The 23800-nt window shown below is 45.8% G+C and overlaps 1 protein-coding gene across 1 annotated transcript in view; it reads left to right on the top strand.

Annotated features, from left to right (window-relative positions):
* Positions 1 to 23800, top strand: part of LOC132885129 (synaptonemal complex protein 1-like) — a 123674-nt gene that overhangs the window by 94150 nt on the left and 5724 nt on the right. Inside the window, exons 20-23 of the mRNA XM_060919461.1 lie at positions 14709 to 14790; positions 15000 to 15062; positions 21553 to 21615; positions 21831 to 21947. Coding sequence (XP_060775444.1) covers positions 14709 to 14790; positions 15000 to 15062; positions 21553 to 21615; positions 21831 to 21947 — 325 coding nt within the window. The remainder of the gene's footprint in view (positions 1 to 14708; positions 14791 to 14999; positions 15063 to 21552; positions 21616 to 21830; positions 21948 to 23800) is intronic.

The raw sequence follows: 23800 nt of genomic DNA on the forward strand, positions 1-23800 counted from the left end.
GACCTGGCGACTTGTCCAGGGTGTACCCCGCCTCTTGCCCGTAGTCAGCTGGGATAGGCTCCAGCTTGCCTGCGACCCTGTAGAACAGGATAAAGCAGCTAGAGATAATGAGATTAAGAAATAAACAAATAGATGCTAATACTTTTAATAATAGGAAGAATAAATTATTTAGATAAATTTAAAAAACACTTATAAGTGTGATGCACAAACTTTTTACCATTTGTAAGTACAAATAAGGTCAGCTGCTTCCAATCAGTGTCATTGCTACAGTGGTGCTTAAAAGTTTGGGAACCCTTTAAAATTTTCTATATTTCTGCATAAATATGACCTAAAACATCATCAGATTTTCACACAAGTCCTAAAAGTAGATAAAGAGAACCCAGTTAAACAAATGAGACAAAAATATTATACTTGGTCATTTGTTTATTCCGGAAAATGATCCAATATTACATCAGTGGCAAAAGTATGTGAACCTTTGTTTTCAGTATCTGGTGTGACCCCCTTGTGCAGCAATAACTGCAACTAAATGTGTCTGGTAACTGTCGATCAGTCTTGCACACTGGCTTGGAGGAATTTTAGCCCATTCCTCCATACAGAACAGCTTCAACTCTGGGATGTTGGGGGGTTTCCTCACATGAACTGCTGCTTCAGGTCCTTCCACAACATTTCAATGGGATTAAGGCCAGGACTTTGACTTGGCCATTCCAAAACATTAACTTTATTCTTCTTTAACCATCATTTGGTAGAACGACTTGTGTGCTTAGGGTCATTGTCTTGCTTCATGACACACCTTCTCTTGAGATTCAGTTCATGGACATATGTCCTGACATTTTCCTTTTGAATTTGCTGGTATAATTCAGAATTCATTGTTCCATCAATGATGGCAAGCCATCCTGGCCCAGATACAGCAAAACAGGCCCAAACCATGATACTACCACCACCATGTTTCACAAATGGGATAAGATTCTTATGCTGGAAAGCAGTGTTTTCCTTTCTCCAAACATAGCATTTCTCATTTAAACCAAAAAGTTCTATTTTGGTGTCATCCGTCCACAGAACATTTTTTCAATAACCTTCTGGCTTGTCCACGTGATCTTTAGCAAACTGCAGACGAGCAGCAATGTTCTTTTTGGAGAGCAGTGGCTTTCTCCTTGCAACCTTGCCATGCACACCATTGTTGTTCAGTGTTCTCCTGATGGTGGACTCATGAACATTAACATTAGCCAATGTGAGAGAGGCCTTCAGTTGCTTAGAAGTTACCCTGGGGTCCTTTGTGACCTCGCTGACTATTTCACCCCTTGCTCTTGGAGTGATCTTTGTTGGTCGACCACTCCTGGGGAGGGTAACAATGGTCTTGAATTTCCTCCATTTGTACACAATCTGTCTGACTGTGGATTGGTGGAGTCCAAACACTTTAGAGATGGTTTTGTAATCTTTTTCAGCCTGATGAGTATCAACAACGCTTTTTCTGAGATCCTCAGAAATCTCCTTTGTTTGTGCCATGATACACTTCCACAAACACGTGTTGAAAAGATCAGACTTTGATAGATCCCTGTTCTCTAAATAAAACAGGGTGCCCACTCACACCTGATTGTCATCCCATTGATTGAAAACACCTGACTCTAATTTCACCTTCAAATTAACTGCTAATCCTAGAGGTTCACATACTTTTGCCACTCACAGATATGTAATATTGGATCATTTTCCTCAATAAACAAATGACCAAGTATAATATTTTTGTCTCATTTGTTTAACTGAGTTCTCCTTATCTACTTTTAGGACTTGTGTGAAAATCTGATGATGTTTTAGGTCATATTTATGCAGAAATATAGAAAATTCTTAAGGGTTCACAAACTTTCAAGCACCACTGCATTAAAAAAGGAACAAAAGGGTATCATAATACCTACAGAAAAGTATATTGTTGCATAATTTATCACGATATTCATATATTGTCATATTGCCCAGCCCTACTGAACAAATACTAATTGCTAGGTGCCTTAAACTGATTTTATGACTCTCTTTAAATATACAGTAGTGCTTTGTACCTGTTCACTCTCTGTAGTTCTTTTCATTTTTTTTGAACAAAAGAAAATTGGTCCCCATGTGGGAAGATTATTAAAGGTCCTGCTACTTCATGCTCATCTTTTTCCCATTTCTGTCTTGTAAAGGGTTTGAGCAAGTTGATTGAAGATACTATGTATAGTGCTTATTTCTTTCTAATTTTATTTTTAAATCTCCACTGTCAGAGGATTGTACATTGGTACACACCTTATTTTATGGTCATTCTGCTGTTTTATGTATTTCTGTTCTCACCACAGTTGACAGTGTTTTTAAAACACATATATGGTCAGTGTGTAGCAGCATTTTATGAATTCTTAAATTCATAACACCATGAAACTAACTGTAACCGATCCCTGATGTGGGTGGAGCACAGAAGAATGGCAGGCGGGAGTTGATTTCACACACAGTCTTTATTTTCCTTCTTTGCTTGGCTTTTCAGCTTTACTCGCTTGTTACTCACACCCCACCCTCCATTCACAAACTGACGCTTGGCCATGCCCCCGCTGCCACATACCCCCACCGCCTGACTCAGGTTGGGGAGCCATCTGGCCTGCAGCGGATTCCCCCCACTGACAGGACAGGAAGTTCACCATCACCTGGCCTGTGGACCACCTTGAACTTAAATGACCGGAGGGTGAGATACCAACGGGTGATCCACGCATTTGCATCCTTCATGCGGTGGAGCCACTGGAGGGGCCCGTGATCTGAACAGAGGGTGAAAGAGCGCCCCAGCAGGTAGTATCAGAGGGTGAGGACCACCCACTTGATGGCCAAGCACTCCTTTTCACTGGTGCTGTACTTGCTTTCACGCATCAAGAGCTTGCAGCTGATGTACAGCACAGGATGCTCCTCGCCCTCCATCTTCTGAGACAAAATGGCCCCCAGCCCTCTGTCTGATGTGTCCGTCTGTAAAATAAAGAAGAGAGAGAAGTCAGGGGAGTGTAAAAGTGGCCCCCCACACAGTGCAGCTTTTACCCTAGTGAAAGCCTGTTGGCATTGCTCCGTCCACTGGACGGGATCTGGTGCTCCCGTTTTAGTGAGCTCAGTCAGCGGGCTGGTGACGTCCAAATAATTAGGTATGAACCGATGATCATAGCCAGCCAGCCCCAGGAACTGTCTCACCCCCTTTTTGGTCTTGGGCCTCAGGCAAGCCGCAATTGCTGCAGTCTTGTTAATTTGGGGACGCACCTGCCCATGACCCAAGTGGAAACCCAGATACTGTACTTCCACCCACCCAATTGCACATCTCAGTGACTCTAGGACAGCCCTAAAGTGTTCCAGATGCCACGGCCAATCATTGCTATAAATGATTGTCATCAAGGTACGCGGCAGCGTGAGGACAGAGGATCTTGTCCATGAGCCGCTGGAACATAGCAGGCGCCCCAAATAACCCAAAAGGAAGTGTGACAAATTGGTGTAATCCAAACGGTGTGGAAAAGGCCGTTTTCTCTCGGGATAGAGGAGTCAAGGGGATCTGCCAATATCCCTTCGTTAGGTCCTGTGTCGAATAAAAGCGAGCAGCGCCTAACCGATCGAGCAACTCATCAATACGAGGCATTAGGTATGCATCAAATTTAGACACCGCATTGACTTTTCTATAGTCCACACAGAACCGGACCGACCCCTCGGTTTTGGGAACCAGGACCACTGGGCTGCTCCAATCACTGTGGGACTCCTCGATTATGCCCATTTCAAGCATGGCCTTGAGTTCATCCCTAACCACCCTTTTTGTGTGTGTGCGCGTTCGGGCAAGCGGTAAGGGTGGCTACGTGCCACCACCCCCGGGGGCGTCTCAATGTGGTGTTCTATGAGGTGGGTGCAGCCGGGAAGGGGCAAGAACACGTCGGAAAATTCCTTCTGCAACTTGGCCACCTCTGTGAGTTATGCCAGTGAGAGGTGGTCTCCACAAGGGACTGGAGTGGTTTGAGATGTGACTTTTTCATTTTTTTTTTACCTCCGGCCACAGCTCCGCCTTCTCAGGAACTACCGACGCCAACGCCATGGGGACCCCCTCATTCCAGCATTTTAACAGGTTGAGGTGGTAAATTTGCAGTGCCCCACCCCATCCGTTCACCTCACCTCATAGTCAACATCCCCAACTCACCGTGTGATCTCAAAGGGCCCTTATCATTTGGCGATTAATTTGGAGCTTGACGTGGGCAATAATACAAGCACTTTGTCTCCCGGTGTGAACACTCTAAGGCGTGTGCCCCATCATACAGCCAGATTTGACGTTCTTGTGCCTGCCGTAAATTCTCCTGGGTTAAGTTCGTGAGGGTGTGGAGTTTTGCGCACAGGTCGAGAACATATTGAATTTCGTTCTTGCTAGGTGATGGTCGATCCTCCCAATTTTCTCGTAGCACGTCCAAAATGCCACGTGGCTTATGCCCATATAATAACTCAAACAGTGAGAAACCTGTGGTGGCTTACAGGACCTCTAGTACTGCATATAACAGGGGCTTGAGCCATTTGTCCCAATTATGTACATCCTCACTTACAAATTTCTGAATTAAGTTTTTGAGTGTTTGATTAAACCATTCCACTAAGCCATCCATTTGTGGGTGATTAGACACTGGTGCAGATAGACTTAATTCCCAATAACCCATACAGTTCGTGCAGTGTGCATGACATAAATCTAGTGCCTTAGTCTGTCAGGATTTCTTTCAGAATCCCAACCTGAGAGATAATATGGAAGAGCGCTTCCGCAATACTGCAAGCACAGATATTGCGGAGAGGCACCGCTTCCGGATATCGCATTGCATAGTCCATTAGAACTAAAATAAAGCAATATCCCCATGCTGAGCGATGTAATGACCCGACAAGATCCATACCAATTCTCTCCAAAGGGATCTCGAATAGAGAGAGAGGGCGCAAAGGCGCTTTTGGAGTGGCCACGGGATTTACTAACTGGCATTCATGGCATGCCGTACACCACTGACGGACATCCCCGCGAATACCTGACCAATAGAACCGGGCCATTATTCAGGCTTGTGTTTTATCCTGCCCCAAGTGTCCAGCCATGGGATTAAAGTGAGCTGCATGGAATATGAGTTCCCTACGGCTCTTTGGGATCAACAACTGGGTTATCTGTTCACCGGTTTGAGTGTCCTGTGTCGCTCAGTACAATCTATCCTTAATAATAGCTAAATATGGAAAGGCCAGTGTTGCATATAGCTGGAGAGTTTGACCATCGATTGCTCTCACTTGGTCAAACGCATGATGCCGAGTGTAGCAGTTCGTAGGAGGGGGAGGAGCACAGAAAGACAGCAGGCCAGAATAAAGTTCCATAACTTAGTTTATTTATTCTTTTCAGACACAAATTACTCTCCCAGTCATACACACACACAAGTCGTCTCGTTCAGGAGAGAGCTCACTTCCTCTGCTCTCTCTCTCTTTATATAGGGCATGGTCACTAGGAAGACACACAAACACAGGTTAATTGACATCAGGTGTCGTGATTCTGCCACTTACCTTCCCTGACTCCGCCCTCCGGTCACAGACCGGCGCTTGACCACGCCCCCGCTGCCACATACCCCCACCACCCGACTCAGGCCGGGCAGCCGTCCGACCTGCAGCCGACTCCCCCCCCGACGGGAGAGAAAGTCCGCCACGACCATCTGCGCCCCCGGCCTGTGGATCACCTTGAAGTTAAAGGGTTGGAGTACCAGATACCAACGGGTTATCCGCGCGTTGGCATCCTTCATGCGGTGGAGCCACTGGAGGGGCGCGTGGTCTGAACAGAGGGTGAAAGGGCGTCCCAGCAGGTAGTAGCAGAGGGTGAGGACCGCCCACTTGATGGCGAGGCACTCCTTTTCGATCGTGCTGTAGCGCCCATCGCGTACTGACAGCTTTTTGCTGATGTACAGCACTGGAAGGTCCTCCCCCTCCACCTCCTGGGACAAAACGGCCCCCAGCCCTCTGTCCGACGCATCCGTCTGTAACATAAAAGGGAGAGAAAAGTCAGGGGAGTGTAACAGTAGCCCCCCGCACAGTGCAGCCTTTACCTCAGAGAAAGCCCGCTGGCACTGCTCTGTCCACTGGACCGGATCTGGTGCCCCCTTTTTAGTGAGATCAGTCAGCAGGCTGGTGACGTCCGAATAATTAGGTATAAACCTACGATAGTAGCCAGCCAGCCCCAGGAACTGTCTTGCCCCCTTTTTGGTCTTGGGCCTCGGGCAGGCCGCAATTGCTGCTGTCTTGTTAATTTGGAGACGCACCTGCCCGTTGCCCAAGTGGAAGCCCAGATACCGTACTTCCACCCGCCCGATCGCACACTTCTTTGGGTTGGCTGTGAGACCCGCTCGCCTCAGCGACCTAAGGATGGCCCTCAGGTGTTGTAAGTGCCGCTGCCAGTCATTACTATAAATAATGATGTCGTCGAGGTATGCGGCCGCATAGGTGGCGTGGGGGCGGAGGACCCTATCCATCAGCCGCTGAAACGTAGCGGGCGCCCCAAACAGCCCAAAAGGAAGTGTGACAAACTGGTGTAAGCCGAACGGTGTGGAAAAGGCCGTTTTTTCTTGGGATAATGGAGTCAAGGGGATCTGCCAATAACCCTTTGTTAAATCCAGTGTCAAGTAAAAGCGAGCCGTGCCTAGTCAATCGAGCAACTCATCAATACGAGGCATTGGGTACGCGTCGAATTTAGACACCGCGTTGACTTTTCTATAATCTACACAGAACCGGACCGACCCGTCGGCCTTGGGTACCAAGACCACCAGGCTGCTCCAGTCACTGTGGGACTCCTCGACGATGCCCATTTCGAGCATGGCCTCGCGTTCTTCCCGAACCACTTTTTTCTTGTGTTCGGGTAGCCGGTAAGGGCGGCTGCGCACTACCACCCCCGGGGGCATCTCAATGTGGTGCTCTATGAGGTCAGTGTGGCCGGGCAGGGGCGAGAACACGTCCGAAAACTCGGTCTGCAACTGGGCGACCTCCGCAAGTTGGGTCGGGGAGAGGTGGTCTCCACAGGGGACCGGAGAGGTACGCGATGCCAATGCTCCCTTTTGAACCTCCAGCCCCAGCTCCGCCTTCTCCGGAACCACCGACACCAACGCCACGGGGACCTCCTCATTCCAGAGTTTGAGAAGATTGAGGTGGTAAATCTGTAGCGCCCCACCCCTGTCCGTTCGCCTCACCTTGTAGTCAACGTCCCCGACTCGCCGTGTGACCTCAAAGGGTCCTTGCCACTTGGCGATCAATTTGGAGCTCGATGTGGCAACAGTACGAGTACTTTATCTCCCGGTGCGAACTCCCTAAGGCGCGTACCCTTGTCGTACAGGCGGGTTTGCCGTTCTTGGGCCTGCCGCAAATTCTCCTGGGTAAGGTGTGTGAGTGTGTGGAGTTTTACGTGCAGATCAATAACGTATTGAATTTCGTTTTTACTTGGTGAAGGTCCCTCCTCCCAATTTTCTCGCAGCATATCTAGAATGCCACGCGGCTTACGTTCATATAATAATTCGAACGGGGAGAACCCCATGGAGGCTTGGGGGACCTCTCGCACTGAAAACAACAAGGGTTCGAGCCACTTATCCCAATTACGTGCGTCCTCACTTATGAATTTTTTAATTATATTCTTGAGGGTGCGATTGAACCGTTCAACTAAACCATCCGTTTGTGGGTGATACACACTGGTGCGGATTGGCTTAATACCCAACAACCTATACAGTTCCTTTAGTGTATATGACATAAACGAGGTGCCTTAGTCAGTCAGAATCTCTTTCGGGATTCCAACTCGGGAGATGACGCGGAAGAGTGCCTCCGCAATACTGCATGCTAAGATATTGCGGAGAGGCACTGCTTCCAGGTATCGCATTGCATAGTCCACCAGAACTAATGTAAAGTGGTACCTCGTGTTGACCGATCTAATGGCCCGATTAGATCCATCCCAATTCTTTCGAACGGGGTCTCGATTAATGGTAGAGGGCGCAAAGGCGCTTTTGGAATGGCCGCTGGATTTACTAACTGGCATTCGCGGCACGCCGTACACCACCTACGGACATCGCCACGAATCCCTGGCCAGTAGAACCGGGCCATTATTCAGGCTAGTGTTTTATCCTGCCCTAAGTGTCCAGCCATGGGATTAAAGTGAGCCGCCTGGAATACCAATTCCCGGCCGCTTTTTGGAATCAAAAGCTGTGTGATTTGCTCTTTCGTCTGAGTGTCCTGCGTCACTCGGTATAATCTATCTTTCATAATAGAAAAATAGGGGAAGGACAGGGTGGCGTTCAGCGGGAGCGTTTGACCATCAATTACTCTCACTTGGTCAAACACATGCCACAGAGTCTCGTCTCGCGACTGCTCTAACGGGAAATCCGCGAGGGATTCCCCGAGAGACGGAGGAGGAGCCTGCAGCTCCTCACTCGGACGCGGAGATGACGTAGACGGCTCTGTGACAGCTGCTCCCGCCAAAGCGACACCGGGACCTCCCCCTGCGAAACTACGGCAGGACCCACTCTTCACTAAATGACTCATCAACTCCCCGAATCCCGGCCAATCAGTCCCCAAAATTATCGTGTGGGTGAGGCGAGGATTAACCGCGGCCTTTACTCTAAATTTTTCCCCTCGGAAGAAAATGTGGACCGACACCAAAGGGTAGCTGTGAACATCCCCGTGCACACACAACACCTTCACCCCCTGTGCTCCCCCCAATGCCTCGTCTTGCACCAGGCTTTGGTGAATTGAGGTCTGATTACAACCAGAATCCACCAACGCCTGATGTGTATCTCCTTGGATACTCACCGGTATGCGATACGCTCCAGCCTGATCGAGGGCAGCTCCTGGCGTGTCGGGGATCCGAACCACCGCGCCCTCTTCCATTGCCGAACACTGCTGTTGGAGGTGGCCCGGCTCCCCACAGCGCCAGCAAATCGGCCTGGGCTTCCTCTCTGCATCGCCGCCCTGGGGCTCACTCACCTGAGGGGGGGGCGAGAGACAGAAACAGAAGGGAAAAACAGGAGGGCACCGCGGGTGCGATGAGCCGGCTGGGGTGGGGCCAGCCCCCGCCTCCGCGGTGGAGGAACAGGGCGAGGACGAGACACAGGAGGAGAGAGGGGGAGAGAGAGAGAGGAGAGAAGAGGATGTCCGCTGTCCTGCTGTCAGAACAGCCGCCAAATGGTCCTCCGCCAACTCGATGGCCTGATCCAGCGATGCCGGGCGGTGGCACTGGACCCACTCCTCGGTTCCCTCTGGCAGGCGGCCGATGAACTGCTCCAGCACCACCTGATCGAGGATTCCCTCGGCGTCGCGGTTGTCGGTCCTCAACCACCGCCAGCAGGCATCCCGGAGCTGCTGGCCAAACGCGAATGGCCGGCCAACTTCCTCCAGACACAGAGCGCGGAAGCGCTGTCGCTGTTGTTCGGGGGTGTGCCCCACCCGCTGGAGGACGGCCCGGCAAAGGTCCACGTAGGCCAGCCGGCGGTCGGCGGGGAGCTGTAGCGCGGCCAGCTGCGCCTCGCCCGTTAGCAGGGGGAGGAGGCGCACTGCTCGCTGTTCCACCGGCCAGCCCGAGGCCTCTGCTGCATGCTCGAAGAGCGTGAGGAAGGCCTCGGGGTCGTCCTGCAGGCACATCTTAGTTAGGGTAAGGGAAGAAGGGCCCGCGGCGGTGGAGATGGTGGACCCCGCCAACGCGAGGAGGTGCCAGAATGCTTGTCGATCTTCCTGCTGCGCCAGCACCAGGGCCTTGAACCGGCACTCTTGCTCCTTCCGGAGGGTGACTAGCACCTGGTTCTGGCTCTGCTGGGCCGTGGCGAGGGTGTGGACCAGGTCTGCGAAGGGGGAGGACTCCATGGGGCTGTTCTTTTCCTGTGCTCCTTCCCGGGTTTCAGCACCACTGTAGCAGTTCGTAGGAGGGGGAGGAGCACAGAAAGACGGCAGGCCAGAATAAAGTTCCATAACTTAGTTTATTTGTTCTTTTCAGACACAAATTACTCTCCCAGTCATACACACACACAAGTCGTCTCGTTCAGGAGAGAGCTCACTTCCCCTGCTCTCTCTCTCTTTATATAGGGCGCAGTCACTGGGAAGACACACAAACACAGGTTAATTGACATCAGGTGTAGTGATTCTGCCACTTACCTTCCCTGACTCCGCCCTCCGGTCACAGACCGGCGCTTGACCACGCCCCGCTGCCACACATACCCCTTTTCCACAAAATCAGTTCCAGGGCTGGTTTGGGGCCAGTGCTTGTGCTGGTTCACAACTCGTTCAACTTGCGAGCCAGCTGAGAACCAGTATGCTTTTCCATAGCTCGCGGTGCTAAGGGAAGCCACATCATTACGTCACTGTATATGTCAGTTACATCGCTGTATACGTCATTACATCACTGTATACGTCAGTTACGTCACTACGTTTGCATAAACCTTGGCGCGAATATCGAAGCAAAAACAACACGGAAAAAGCAGCAGCAACAATAATAATAATAATAATAATAATAATAATGATGACTTCGCGTTTGTACAGCTGCTGCTTCTCGCCGCTTAAAAATGGCGATCTTTCATGGTCTTGTTATTGTTGTTGGTCTTAACAACTCCCTCCCCGCTGACGTAAGCGGTTCTTTCCTCTGGCCCAGCAGAGAGCTGGTGCTAGCCTGGAACCGTTTTTTCTGGCCCCAGAGCCAGTTCTTTGTCAGTGGAAACAGAAAACCCGGTTCCAAACTAAGCACTGGCCCCGAACCAGCCCTGGAACTGCTTTTGTGGAAAAGGGGCAACAGAGTCTCGTCTCGTGACTGCTCTAATGGGAAATCCTCAAGGGAATCCCCAAGAGAGAGAGAGGAGGGGCTGAGCTGCTCCTCATGCCTCATATCGCCCTGATGTGGTGCTGACCTGGACGGGTCTGTGACAGCTCCCTAGTCAATGCCACACTGGGATCTTCCCATGATGTATTAATGCAGGACCCACCTCTCACTATGTGTTCCATCAGTTCTTTAAACCCTGGCCAATCAGTCCCCAAAATCAGTGCGTGGGTGAGACAAGAATTAACCGCCACCTTAATTCTATTTGTTTGGCCCCGGAATAGAATATGGACAGACATTAGAGGATAATTGTGAACATCCATGTGCACACACAACATCTTCACCACTTGTGCTCTCCCCAATGCCTCACCTTGTACCAGGCTTTGGTGAATTGAGGTCTGATTGCAACCGGAATCCACCAACGCGTGATATGTACCCCCTTGAATGCTTACCGGTATGCGATACGTTCTGGCCTGATCAGGGGCAGTTTCTGGTGCATCGGGGATCCGAATCACAGCTCCCACCTCCGTTGCAGAGCCCTGACTTTGATGATGCTCCGGCTCCCCGCCGCGCCAGCACACCGGCCCAGGCTTTGCCGGCATTATGGGCATCACTCACCTGAGGTGGAGAAGACACAGGTACAGAAGAGGGAGATGGGAGGACACCACGGGTGCAATGGGCCGGCTGGGGAGGAGCCGGCTGCTGCCTCTGCGGTGGGGGAACGGGGTGGAGAAGAGAGAGAGAGACAGGAAACGAGGAGAGGTGCCTTGTCCGCCTCCCATCGGAACAGCCTCCAGATGGTCCTCCGCCAACTCGATGGCTCGTTCTAGTGACACCAAGCGATGGCACTGGATCCATTCTGCCATTCCTTCCGTAAGTCGAGAGATGAACTGTTCCAGTGCCACCAGATCGATGATCTTGTTGGCGTCATGGTCTTCCACCCTCAGCCACTGCTGGCAGGCGTCCCGGAGTTGCTGGCCAAATGCGAACAGCCGGCCCACCTCCTCCAACACCAGCGTCCGGAAGCGCTGGTGATGTTGTTCCGGGGAGCGGCCGACACGATGCAGGATGGCTTTCTTCAGGTCGGCGTACATCAGTTGGCTGTCGGCAGGGAGCTGCTGTGCTGCGAGCTGTGCCTTGCCAGTCAGAAGCAGGAGGAGGCGCGTGCGCGCTGCTTAAGTGGCCACCCCCATGTTTCGGCCACTTGCTCAAAGAGGGCGAAGAACGCTTCCAGATCATCCTGCGGGCCCATCTTTATGAGGGTGCCTGCTATGGTGACGGTCGAAACCCCTGCCAATGCGAGCAGATGCTGGAACACCTGGCAATCTTCCTGCTGGGCCAGCATCAAGGCTTCAAAGCGTTGCTCTAGCTCCTTCCGGAAGGCGGTCAGCGCTTGATGCTGGTTCTACTGGGCGGTAGCAAGGGCATGGATGAGCTCTTTGAATGGGGAGGACTCCATGTGGTGGTTCCCTTCTGTAGTCCTGGGTTTCAGCACCACTGTAACCGATCCCTGATGTGGGTGGAGCACAGAAGCATGGCAGGCAGGAGTTGATTTCACACACACACTTTATTTTCCTTCTTTTCTTGGATTTTGAGCCACACACACATGCCACACAGACAGACAGACAGACAGACACACACACACACACGTTCTGGTCGGGAGAGACCTCTTCTCTGCTCGCCCCCTCCTTTTATGCTCCACCATCCCTGCACCAAACACACACACACAGTTGACACCAGGTGTAATGACTTGGCCACTCACCTTCCCTGACCCCGCCCTCCATTCCCAAACTGACGCTTGGCCATGCCCCCACTGCCACACTAACTTATAAACCTTACCAACTGCCACAGCAGGAACAGAAATGGGCAGAAGGTTCAGAGAATCAGCCCTCTACATTAGGAAGAATGGGTTCCTTTACAACAAAGACATTAAGTGGAGTTGGCATGAGTAAAAAGAAATAGCTGTGAGCAGCAACAGTGCAATGCAGAATTCATCCATGTACAATTGCCTTGCATACAAACACACACATCTAAAGTTGTCCAATAAGTCCATCCTGGTGAAGAGTACTGACAGCCTGCTGATAGTGCTTAAGTTTTAGCTAGGATCGGCTAACTAAATACCCTAGATTTCTATATAAATTAGAAATATTAATAGTTGTAAACAGTACTATTTCCTTCAAATTTATGATCAGTAAGAATAATGAAATGACAAGCATGAAAGGAAAATGTATTGAATAAAAAAAATCACACAAAGGACTTCCACAGTAAAAACAGTATGAAATCTGTAAATATTGTATTTGTAATATTGACCTTTATTATTGGCCTGTATAAATAAGTACTGCATAGCTGTTTGACTGAAAATAAAATTAATGTACTGTACATTTTCACTTCAACCTCTCGTGGTTACCAGAGGACTAGTCCCCCACTGTAACCCTAGCTATATAATAGGCGAGAGGCTGAGGGCTACTGAAACGGAGATCGGCACCGCACCCATGCACCTCAAAAGCTGGTTATTACTGGGACAGGAGACTGCCTGGGAAGACCAGATCCTGGTGACTACGGGCGAAAGGCGGGGTACACCCTGGACAAGTCACCAGGTCATCACAGGGCTGACACATAGAGACAGACAACCATTCACACTCACATTCACACCTACGGTCAATTTAGAGTCACCAGTTAACCTAACCTGCATGTCTTTGGACTGTGGGGGAAACCGGAGCACCCGGAGGAAACCCACGGGGAGAACATGGAAACTCCGCACAGAAAGGCCCTCGTCGGCCATGGGGCTTGAACCCAGACCTTCTTACTGTGAGGCGACAGTGCTAACCACTACACCACCGTGCCGCCCCGACTTTATTTATTTATTTATTTATTTTTACATTTTCACTTCATTATTGTTTGCAACCAAATAATTAAACATAATTACTGAATGGCCATTTGACTGAAAACAAAAGGGTGGTCTCTAACTTTTGCACAGTACTGTCCCATTCCTAAGAAGAATATTTTTTGGAAGATTCCATTGAACACATACCTATATAAATGTATTTTGTGAACCGCTTCATTGCCTGAAAATCTTTAAACCTGATCAGTATACATTTCTGTCAGTTAGAATTAAGAAGTAGATTCTCATCATAAAGTTCCAGAATAATAAATCTGTGTTGTTGCTATGTCATTCAGAGAGAAATTGCTTACAAGTATCCTTAGGGTGTAAAGAGTTAATTAATAAGCCTATCAACATAGCTGCTGTGGCAGATGAAAATGTGCCTAGACCAGCCCTGTGTCCAGTAAAGGCCCAGCTGGAGGGTCACAGACCAGTTGTTTGTGTATTTGAGGAGCACCATAAAAGTGTGCCACTAAGAAGAGTGTCACTTTCACATTTGTGAAGAGGTGACATGGAGCTGACTGTCTACCTTCACCAGATTTTACTGACTGAATGGTGGTTCATTACAGTCCGTGTGCTGTGTGTGGAGGGGATTGTCACCTTCAGTTGGGAGCATCATCAGAATGTTACATGATTATTATGCTCAATAGTAAGGTTATAGAATGTAACATGTTACATGTGTTATGTATAACCACCAGGCCACCTGGGTCACTCGAGTTGAAGAGGATGGCCAGAATACAAGTGTGATGTAGTGGAGACCTTTTATTGGCAAGCCACATGGTCACAGTTATGAACTTTTGCCATTGGTACTCAGCAGGGAAATGAGCAAACAGGAAAACTCCAGTAGTTCCTAAGAAAATCACTTTGGCAATCCTCCACTTAGTCATAAAACCACAGTTATATACACAACCTTCAAATATGTAATCGTCCTAATATTAGACCAATGGAAGCAAAAATTATGTTATGCCAGAGTTAAGCTGCAGTATCACCTTACATTTTCTGACAGTATTGTTTTCTTATTTTAATGGCATACAGAAAGCAGTTGGAGGTACTAAATGCAAAAATTGAGGAGCAACATCAAGAGAATGAGAATATTCAGGGACTGTTGAGGAAATCGGTAAGTTATACTGAATTTTTCAGTTCATGTATCCAAATACAGGTTTCAGAGGATGCGATAAGCAGCAAAATGATTTCGGTCAAATCATAGGGATAGCTGTTTTGCATGACTGCCACTCATATGGAATAGAATTTACTTGCCTGTGATGAGTGTTCAATCATGCTGTATACATTTAACAATTTACCAGACCTTTCTCAAAATTTCTCCAGAATAAATGCTCAGAGAATAGGCTGATGAAGAAGGAAAAACAAGTCAAAGCACTGGAACTAAAGGTGAAATTATCAAATATTTCTGGCAAATTATATTTGTGAGATTTTAAATTCTGACAAGAACAGTTTTAATAATGCATTCTTTAAATGCCATAAAATTGTTAATTTAAAAACACTCCTCCTAGTCCTGTACAATATTGACTTTACCCTTTTAGTGATTGGTCAGTCTTAATTAACTATTAAAGCTATTGGATGTCAGATTTTGACATTTGATATTTAAGGAGAAAAATGCAATTGTAGGCTGCTTGTGAACAAGATTTTGTAACATGAGTTGTACTGTGCTCTTCCTCTACCATATGCGTGCAGCTCATGGTGTAGTGTCATACTAGTTTAGTATGGTAATATTTGATTTGGAACAAGTATAGTCTAGTGAAACAATTGCCCAGGAAATTGATGTGCACATGCAGGATGTTTCACAGACAGGGGTTGGTTTCCCAGTAACATTACACTTTACGGCTAAAGAACAAGTTTAAAGACACTCTTAAGCAACCAGCATTGTCTTTGTACGTGGCTTTCCTGAACTCATTCATTAGGTCTCTTAAGAGCAACTTTGTGTGAAGAGCCTCTTTGCAATGCACATTCTCACTAAAGGCATTAGTAGTTGCTTAATCCCCTTGATGAGGTCACATGGCATTCATTTTTAACCAAAAAACAATTAAATTTAAAGTGTTTAAAATATGTTAATATATTGCATAATCGTTAAACATTACATATATAATGTGGTAATTAATATTTTAAACTATTAACAATTTTGGAGGGGCGGCACGGTGGTGTAGTGGTTAGCGCTGTCGCCTCACAGCAAGAAGGTCCGGGTTCGAGCCCTGTGGCCGGCGAGGGCCTTTCTGTGCGGAGTTTGCATGTTCTCCCCGTGTCCGCATGGGTTTCCTCCGGGTGCTCCGGTTTCCCCCACAGTCCAAAGACATGCAGGTTAGGTTAACTGGTGACTTTAAATTGACCGTGAGTGTGAATGGTTGTATGTGTCTATGTGTCAGCCCTGTGATGACCTGGCAACTGGTCCAGGGTGTACCCTGCCTTTCGCCCGTAGTCAGCTGGGATAGGCTCCAGCTTGCCTGCGATCCTGTAGAACAGGATAAAGCGACTAGAGATAATGAGATGAGATGAACAATTTTGGACAATGATATATTTTTTTTTATTGCAAGTGTTTTTGTAATTAAATGAACAAATGTTCACACGAAAGAATGAGCAAATAATAAGCTAAATAATTAAGTAAAATGTTTTCCCTGTGCCCGCTCATTTCATTGTTTCCCAATCAAGAGCTTAATGTCTCTTGTAATTCACCATGCAGCTGAGTGGTATTTGGCATGTGAAGGAGGTATCTATTGACCCTTCCCACTCACGTGACCTTCGTAAACGCGACCGCCATTTTGGACATGAAGAAATAACGGTTTATGGCACAGACCCTTTCGGTTCTCGCTCATCTAGCTGCTACAATGACTGCTTAGACTGCAACAATAATACCTAACATACATTTAAGTATCCGTCGTAAAGACGTGAAACTCGTCGAGTGACGAGTGTGTTCATTGATAAGCTAACACAATCTAAAAGTAGACATACCATCACACTGCCCTGGCGCTGTGTACAGTTTACCTTCTATGGTTTGTGCACTCACTATTTGCCATTACTTTCTCCAACCCAGTGTTCGAACTTTGCCGATATTTTCGGGGGGTCCCTTCCCTTGGGGGGGGGGGGGGGGGGGGGGGGGGTGCTTGCGCTTGCCTCAGAGCGCAGATCTCCAAACACATGAGAAGCCTATCTTATGCACATATCACGCGGACTCCACACATGCATCGCGTCTGAAGTCATAACTCATCAGGGGAACTCGTGTCTGCATTGGCATGTTCAAAAAACAACCTCGCGTCAACAATGATACCACACGCAAGAAGAAAAAAAAACAGTCAGGCTACTCAACACATCTGATCCACAGCAGCACCAAAGCATCACTGGAAATCATGTCAACAACCAATCTTCCATTTCAACACGCGTCAACAAACAAATGGCACCACAAACATGAACGAATCGGTCAGGCTACCGATTCCAAACCCACAGCAGACGAATAATTAAATGCATCTTACCTTAAAGCAGAATCGACCACAAAGGAAGTGTGTTGGCACTGTTGGCACACTTCCTTTCTACTAGTTTGTGTCCCCAACCTGGCAGCAGCAGTCGTTGTCATATCGGTTTATTTTATCTTTGATGTAAACACAACACTTTGGATATGCAAATGCTTCCCATTACACACGATTGCTATGTCAATAAACATCATTTTGCCAATATTTTAGAGACCATCCATCTTCTCCGTCGGTCAGCATCTGTCGGGATCCGATAAAATGATAAATCTTGCCTTATGTGTCGATGGTTACTACATCCAGGTGCACAACAATATAATGGCATGATGAAAGTCTTGCTGAAAGTAAAAACTTTCTTTGATGGCTATATTCCTTTCGATGCTTCGCCGTTGTTCCTCGTTGTTGGCTGTGGTAGACTACTGGTAGTTCATGTCCAAAATGGCAGCCGCATTTGTCGTGACGTCATGTGGGATGGGTCCATACCATCACTTTCCTCCTCCTACCCAGACCACAGTGCCTCCCCACCCCCATGGCCCCGCTACCTCCTCATTCCCTGGACCCTCTTGGCTGACCCCCCTCCCGGGCTGCATGTAGCCAGAATACAACTGGTCTAGAGTGTCAGTACAGCTGGAAGCTGCTGAACATTGAAAAGGAGCAGCTTCAGTTGCTCTGAGACCTGCATGACCAAAGGAAGTGGCATCATCAAGAGCTGAGGGCCCTTAAACTGTCAAAACAAGTGGAGCTTCAGCATGGATTTACTGTAGCGCAGCCATGATTATTTCAACTGTTCTCCAGAATACCAAGTTGGCAATGGAGGAAGGGTTTGAAAGGGTTCACAAACTTTTAAGCACCACTGACTATATATAGTCAGTGGTGTTTGAAAGTTTGTGAACCCTTTCGAATTTTCTATATTTCTGCATAAATATGACCTAAAACATCATCAGATTTTCACACAAGTCCTAAAAGTAGATAAAGAGAACCCAGTTAAACAAATGAGACGAAAATATTATACTTGGTCATTTATTTATTGAGGAAAATGATCCAATATTACATATCTGTGAGTGGCAAAAGTATGTGAACCTTTGCTTTCAGTATCTGGGGTGACCCCCTTGTGCAGCAATAACTGCAACTAAACGTTTCCGGTAACTCTTGATCAGTCCTGCACGCCAGCTTGGAGGAATTTTAGCCCATTCCTCCATACAGAACAACTTCAACTCTGGGATGTTGGGGGGGGGTTCCTCACATGAACTGCTCGCTTCAGGTCCTTCCACAACATTTCGATTGGATTAAGGTGAGGCCATTCCAAAACATTAACTTTATTCTTCTTTAACCATTCTTTGGTAGAAAGACTTGTGTGCTTAGGGTCATTGTCTTGCTGCATGGCCCACCTTCTCTTCTTAATTTCCCTGAGGGAACCCGCCCAAAGGGATCAATAAAGTTTTATCTAATCTAATTCTCTTGAGATTCAGTTCATGGACAGATGTCCTGACAGTTTCCTTTAGAATTCACTGGTATAATTCAGAATTCATTGTTCCATCAATGATGGCAAGCCGTCCTGGCCCAGATGCAGCAAAACAGGCCCAAGCCATGATACTACCACCATGTTTCACAGATGCAGTGTTTTCCTTTCTCCAAACATAACCAAAAAGTTCTATTTTGGTCTCATCCGTCCACAAAACATTTTTCCAATAGCCTTCTGGTTTGTCCACGTGATCTTTAGCAAACTGCAGACGAGCAGCAATGTTCTTTTTGGAGAGCAGTGGCTTTCTCTTTGCAACCTTGCCATGCACACCATTGATGTTCAGTGTTCTCCTGATGGTGGACTCATGAACATTAACATTAGCCAATGTGAGAGAGGCCTTCAGTTGCTTAGAAGTTACCCTGGGGTCCTTTGTGACCTCGCCGACTATTACACGCCTTGCTCTTGGAGTGATCTTTGTTGGTCGACCACTCCTGGGGAGGGTAACAATGGTCTTGAATTTCCTCCATTTGTGCACAATCTGTCTGACTGTGGACTGGTGAAGTCCAAACTGTTTAGAGATGGTTTTGTAATCTTTTCCAGCCTGATGAGCATCAACGCCTTTTCTGAGGCCCTCAGAAATCTCCTTTGTTCGTGCCACGATACACTTCCACAAACATGTGTTGTGAAGATCAGACTTTGATAGATCCCTGTTCTTTAAATAAAACAGGGTGCCCACTCACACCTGATTTGTCATCCCAATGATTGAAAACACCTGACTCTAATTTCACCTTCAAATTAACTGCTAATCCTAGAGGTTCACATACTTTTGCCACTGACAGATATGTAATATTGGATCATTTTCCTCAATAAATAAATGGCCAGGTATAATATATTTGTTTAACTGGGTTCTCTGTGTCTACTTTTAGGACTTGTGTGACAATCTGATGATGTTTTAGGTCATATTTATGCAGAAATATAGAAAATTCTAAAGGGTTCACAAACTTTCAAGCACCACTGTGTGTGTGTGTGTGTGTGTGTGTGTGTGTGTATATATATATATATATATATATATATATATATATATATATATATATACTCACACACACAAAGTTACAAGTGCAGCAGCAATTTGTTTCATTTATGACACTAAGATAATCACTTGCCTACTAATGGAGTTAAATTTGATTAAAATGTGGCAATATCAATGTGACATTACGATATTTCATTTAATACACATAATTCCATAACATATTGAAATATAGTCATGATGTTTTGCGTATATTTATTTAATAATTAACTCCATGTACTTGCAGTGTAAAAGAATTGAATACAGGTGGCATATTCAACAGCAGTTTATGTCCATTGACTGGAAGAGTCCCTTGGAGGCGCATGCGCATTCTGTGTATTTGGCTGCAAGTGAGATCTTAAAGACATTCTTTGCTGTGAAAGAGTAATCCAGGTCCTTTGTAACTTAAGAGCAAAATAAAGTACTACTTTGGCTACAATTGTGTTCGGCAGAACTAGGTTAGCTTAAAGATGGTTCTTAGGAGGCAGTTAAAGATGCTCTTAGCGTTAAGAGACGTTCGGGAAACCCACCCCAGGTTGGTTCACTTTTGGTTACAAATGTGAACTATCAAGATACATAGATCCCATCTGAGCAAAAAAGATCCAGAATTGTGCAAATAAGCTTGTAATGTGATTATAGCCTTAGACGTAGCTACCCTACTAACTAGCTATTTAAAATATAGCTAAAACATTTTACATGGGTTTCTCTTTGACTTTTTTTTTGTATGTTTTTATCTAATAAATGTATATCAAAAAAGTCAGAAAAATTTTACACAAACTGTGTAATGTTAGCACACTATTCTCACCAGAGGATAAAATGATGCGGAAGGTAAGCAGAGAGCTCAAATCACTCACTCTTGTCTGATAAATCAAGATCTGAAATAGAAAAATATGCAGAAACTGACCAATACCTCCATTAGTCAGTAGCTGGCTGCCATAAGCTGTCTAGCTCATCAACTTCTCAATTGGGTTATGATGCAAAGTTAACAGCATAAACAGCTGACTCTCATCTATCATTCACTAACTTCCCACCAGTCTAGAGAACAAATAAATGGCTTACCTATTCAGCAAGAGAAAAGCTTGAACTCCATCTAAGTTGTGCCTGAGGTTGAGAAGTGATGATGTTTGATATATCTCATCTGGCATGTGACTTATACATACAAATATCCTGCCAGTTCTGGCCTGAAGATCCAGGTACGGTGCTGGTAATTAGTGATGCAAATGTCATGCACCAGCTCAGGTCAAGCGACATAAAGTCTATACACAAAAGAGGTTCCAGTGCATAGCGACAGACAAAAGTGAGCAGTCAGTCAAGGACACGAAAAGAAATGAGACCGTAGTGAGTGATTATTATTTCTTAAAATGATTCAGGTATGATGAAGTTTGTTTGTGATCTTTTTTTTGTGCTGAAGATGTATTTATTTGTCCTCTAAATGTGTAAGACAGTGTGGCAGTGTAAGACAGTGCAAGGACAATTCCATTGTTTATTGCACAATTATAACTCTTCTAATCTGTTAAATTCTCTGAAGGGCACCTTTCTTGCTTTATTCATATTCATTTCACTTATCAGCCCAGAAAGAGAATAACTCTGCACAATTTTCCTGTGACCTATAAGCCCCATAAGAATGGCCCAGTCCTAGCATCCTTCTGTTTTATGAGAGACTGGTTTATCTACACACAATAAACAGCTATCACCAGTCAACTAATTAACTGTTATTCTATATCTGGACCGCATTAGCTTGCATTGTACCATATTTGTTTGACATTAAATCTAAAGACAGAACATTAGGGCCAGTCATCCTTGCTTTCTACAAGAGTTTGCTTATTAAGTATGGGATTTTACATTTTACTTTTCAACCTCTGTTCTGATTCTTTTCAGTTAACAAATCTAAAAATGAAACTGGAGGCCAAAGCCAAGACTCAGGATGAAAATCTGAAAGAAGTACATTTTTTTTTTCTGATGTAATGTGTACTGTATAATTTACAGAGTAGTATGTAGAATATTGATGTTCGATTAATGAAACATATTTTCAGCATGAAGCTGAAGTTTTTAAACATTTAGAAATTAATTTTTAGAATTTAAATGTGCAGATTTTCTTCTATTCAGTCACTTTATTTGACTGATACCATTGTTTTTTATGTTTATTATAATATAAGATAGCTAAATTAAAAGAAGAGTCCCAAAGCCTGAAACACCACCATGAGAAAGAATACAAGAGAATATGTTCTGAGCTGGAAAACAAATCAGCATCTGAGGCTAAGCTTACATTGGAGGTGAAAGTCTTTGCTTTTTACTTACTAAAAGTTCCTTATTCATATTCAGGTCCTAATTCATATTCTTTCCCAAACATTGATGATCCATAGAAGGATGACTGTAGTTTAATACAACCGCAAATAAGAAAAAGTTGGGATGGTATCGAAAATGCAAATAAAAAAAGAAAGCAGTTATTTTGAAATTTATTTGACTTGTATTTCATTCCACACGGTATGAATCCAAGATATTTCATGTTTTGCCTGGTCATCTCCCATTGAACTACGTCAATTCCTGTGTTTCAGGCCTGCAACACATTCCAAAAAAAGTTGGGATGGGGCAGTTTAGGGCTAGTAATGAGGTAAAGCAATTTAAAAATGATGTGATTTGAAACAGGTGATGTCAATAGGTGATTGTAATCATGATTTGGTACAAAATCAGTATCCAAAGATGGGCCGAGGATATCCAGTTTGTCAACTAATGGATGAGAAAATTGTTTTTAAACATTTCAATAATGTTCCTCAAAGAAAGATCGCAAGGCATTTGGATATTTCACCCTCTATAGTGTACACTGCAACCTGGCTGTAATTAACTCTTTTACTACGAACTTTTGCATATCACGAACTAAGTCCATGTCCCCTGCCTTTAGTGACAATGAGTCAGAGTCTTAAAAATAAAAAAATCACTGAACCATGCATTCCTCCCCCCCCAAAGAAAAAGCCAATAAGTAATATGTCCGCAGTCAAGTTAACAACGTGTTAAAGGAACAGTCCACCGTATTTCCATAATGAAATATGCTCTTATCTGAATTGAGACGAGCTGCTCCGTACCTATCTGAGCTTTGCGTGACCTCCCAGTCAGTCAGACGCAGTCAGACGCGCTGTCACTCCTGTTAGCAATGTAGCTAGGCTCAGTATGGCCAACGGTATTTTTGGGGGCTGTAGTTAGATGCGACCAAACTCTTCCGCGTTTTTCCTGTTTACATAGGTTTATATGACCAGTGATATGAAACAAGTTCAGTTACACAAATTGAAACGTAGTGATTTTCTATGCTATGGAAAGTCCGCACTATAATGACAGGCGTACTAACACCTTCTGCGCGCTTCGGCAGCGCATTGATATCTGAGCTCCGTATCAATGCGCTGCCGAAGCGCGCAGAAGGTGTTAGTACGCCTGTCATTATAGTGCAGACTTTCCATAGCATAGAAAATCGCTACGTTTCAATTTGTGTAACTGAACTTGTTTCATATCACTGGTCATATAAACCTATATAAACAGGAAAAACGCGGAAGAGTTTGGTCGCATCAAACTACAGCCCCAAAAAATACCGTTGGCCATACTGAGCCTAGCTACATTGCTAACAGGAGTGACAGCGCATCTGACTGCGTCTGACTGACTGGGAGGTCGCGCAAAGCTCGGATAGGTACGGAGCAGCTCGTCTCAATTCAGATAAGAGCATATTTCATTATGGAAATACGGTGGACTGTTCCTTTAATGCCATAAAACAAAGGCTTACAAAGGCTTAACTAGCCTCACTTAGGTGTCAATGACTAACAATTATCAAGAATGGTGATCAAAGAATCGATAAAAGGATGAAATTACTGCTGACATCGGTGACTTGCAAACACATGAATAAACTGAATAGTGAAGATTTAGCAAACACAGCGAGTCAGTGGGTGGACACTAACAATGATACACCAGTAATCTCTGTCATTTCCCTAACAAATGAAGAAATTATTGTCTATGTTCGTGATGCTTTAACTCAGTCAATGAACTGTGATAGTGACTGACATTTAAGTAATTGAAGAAAAAATACTCCAGGATTACAAATTTCTTCAGTAAGTAAAACTGATGGGACACTAGTATTGTACTGTAA

This window comes from Neoarius graeffei, chromosome 4 (assembly GCF_027579695.1).
Source record: "Neoarius graeffei isolate fNeoGra1 chromosome 4, fNeoGra1.pri, whole genome shotgun sequence".
NCBI classification, from domain to species: domain Eukaryota; kingdom Metazoa; phylum Chordata; class Actinopteri; order Siluriformes; family Ariidae; genus Neoarius; species Neoarius graeffei.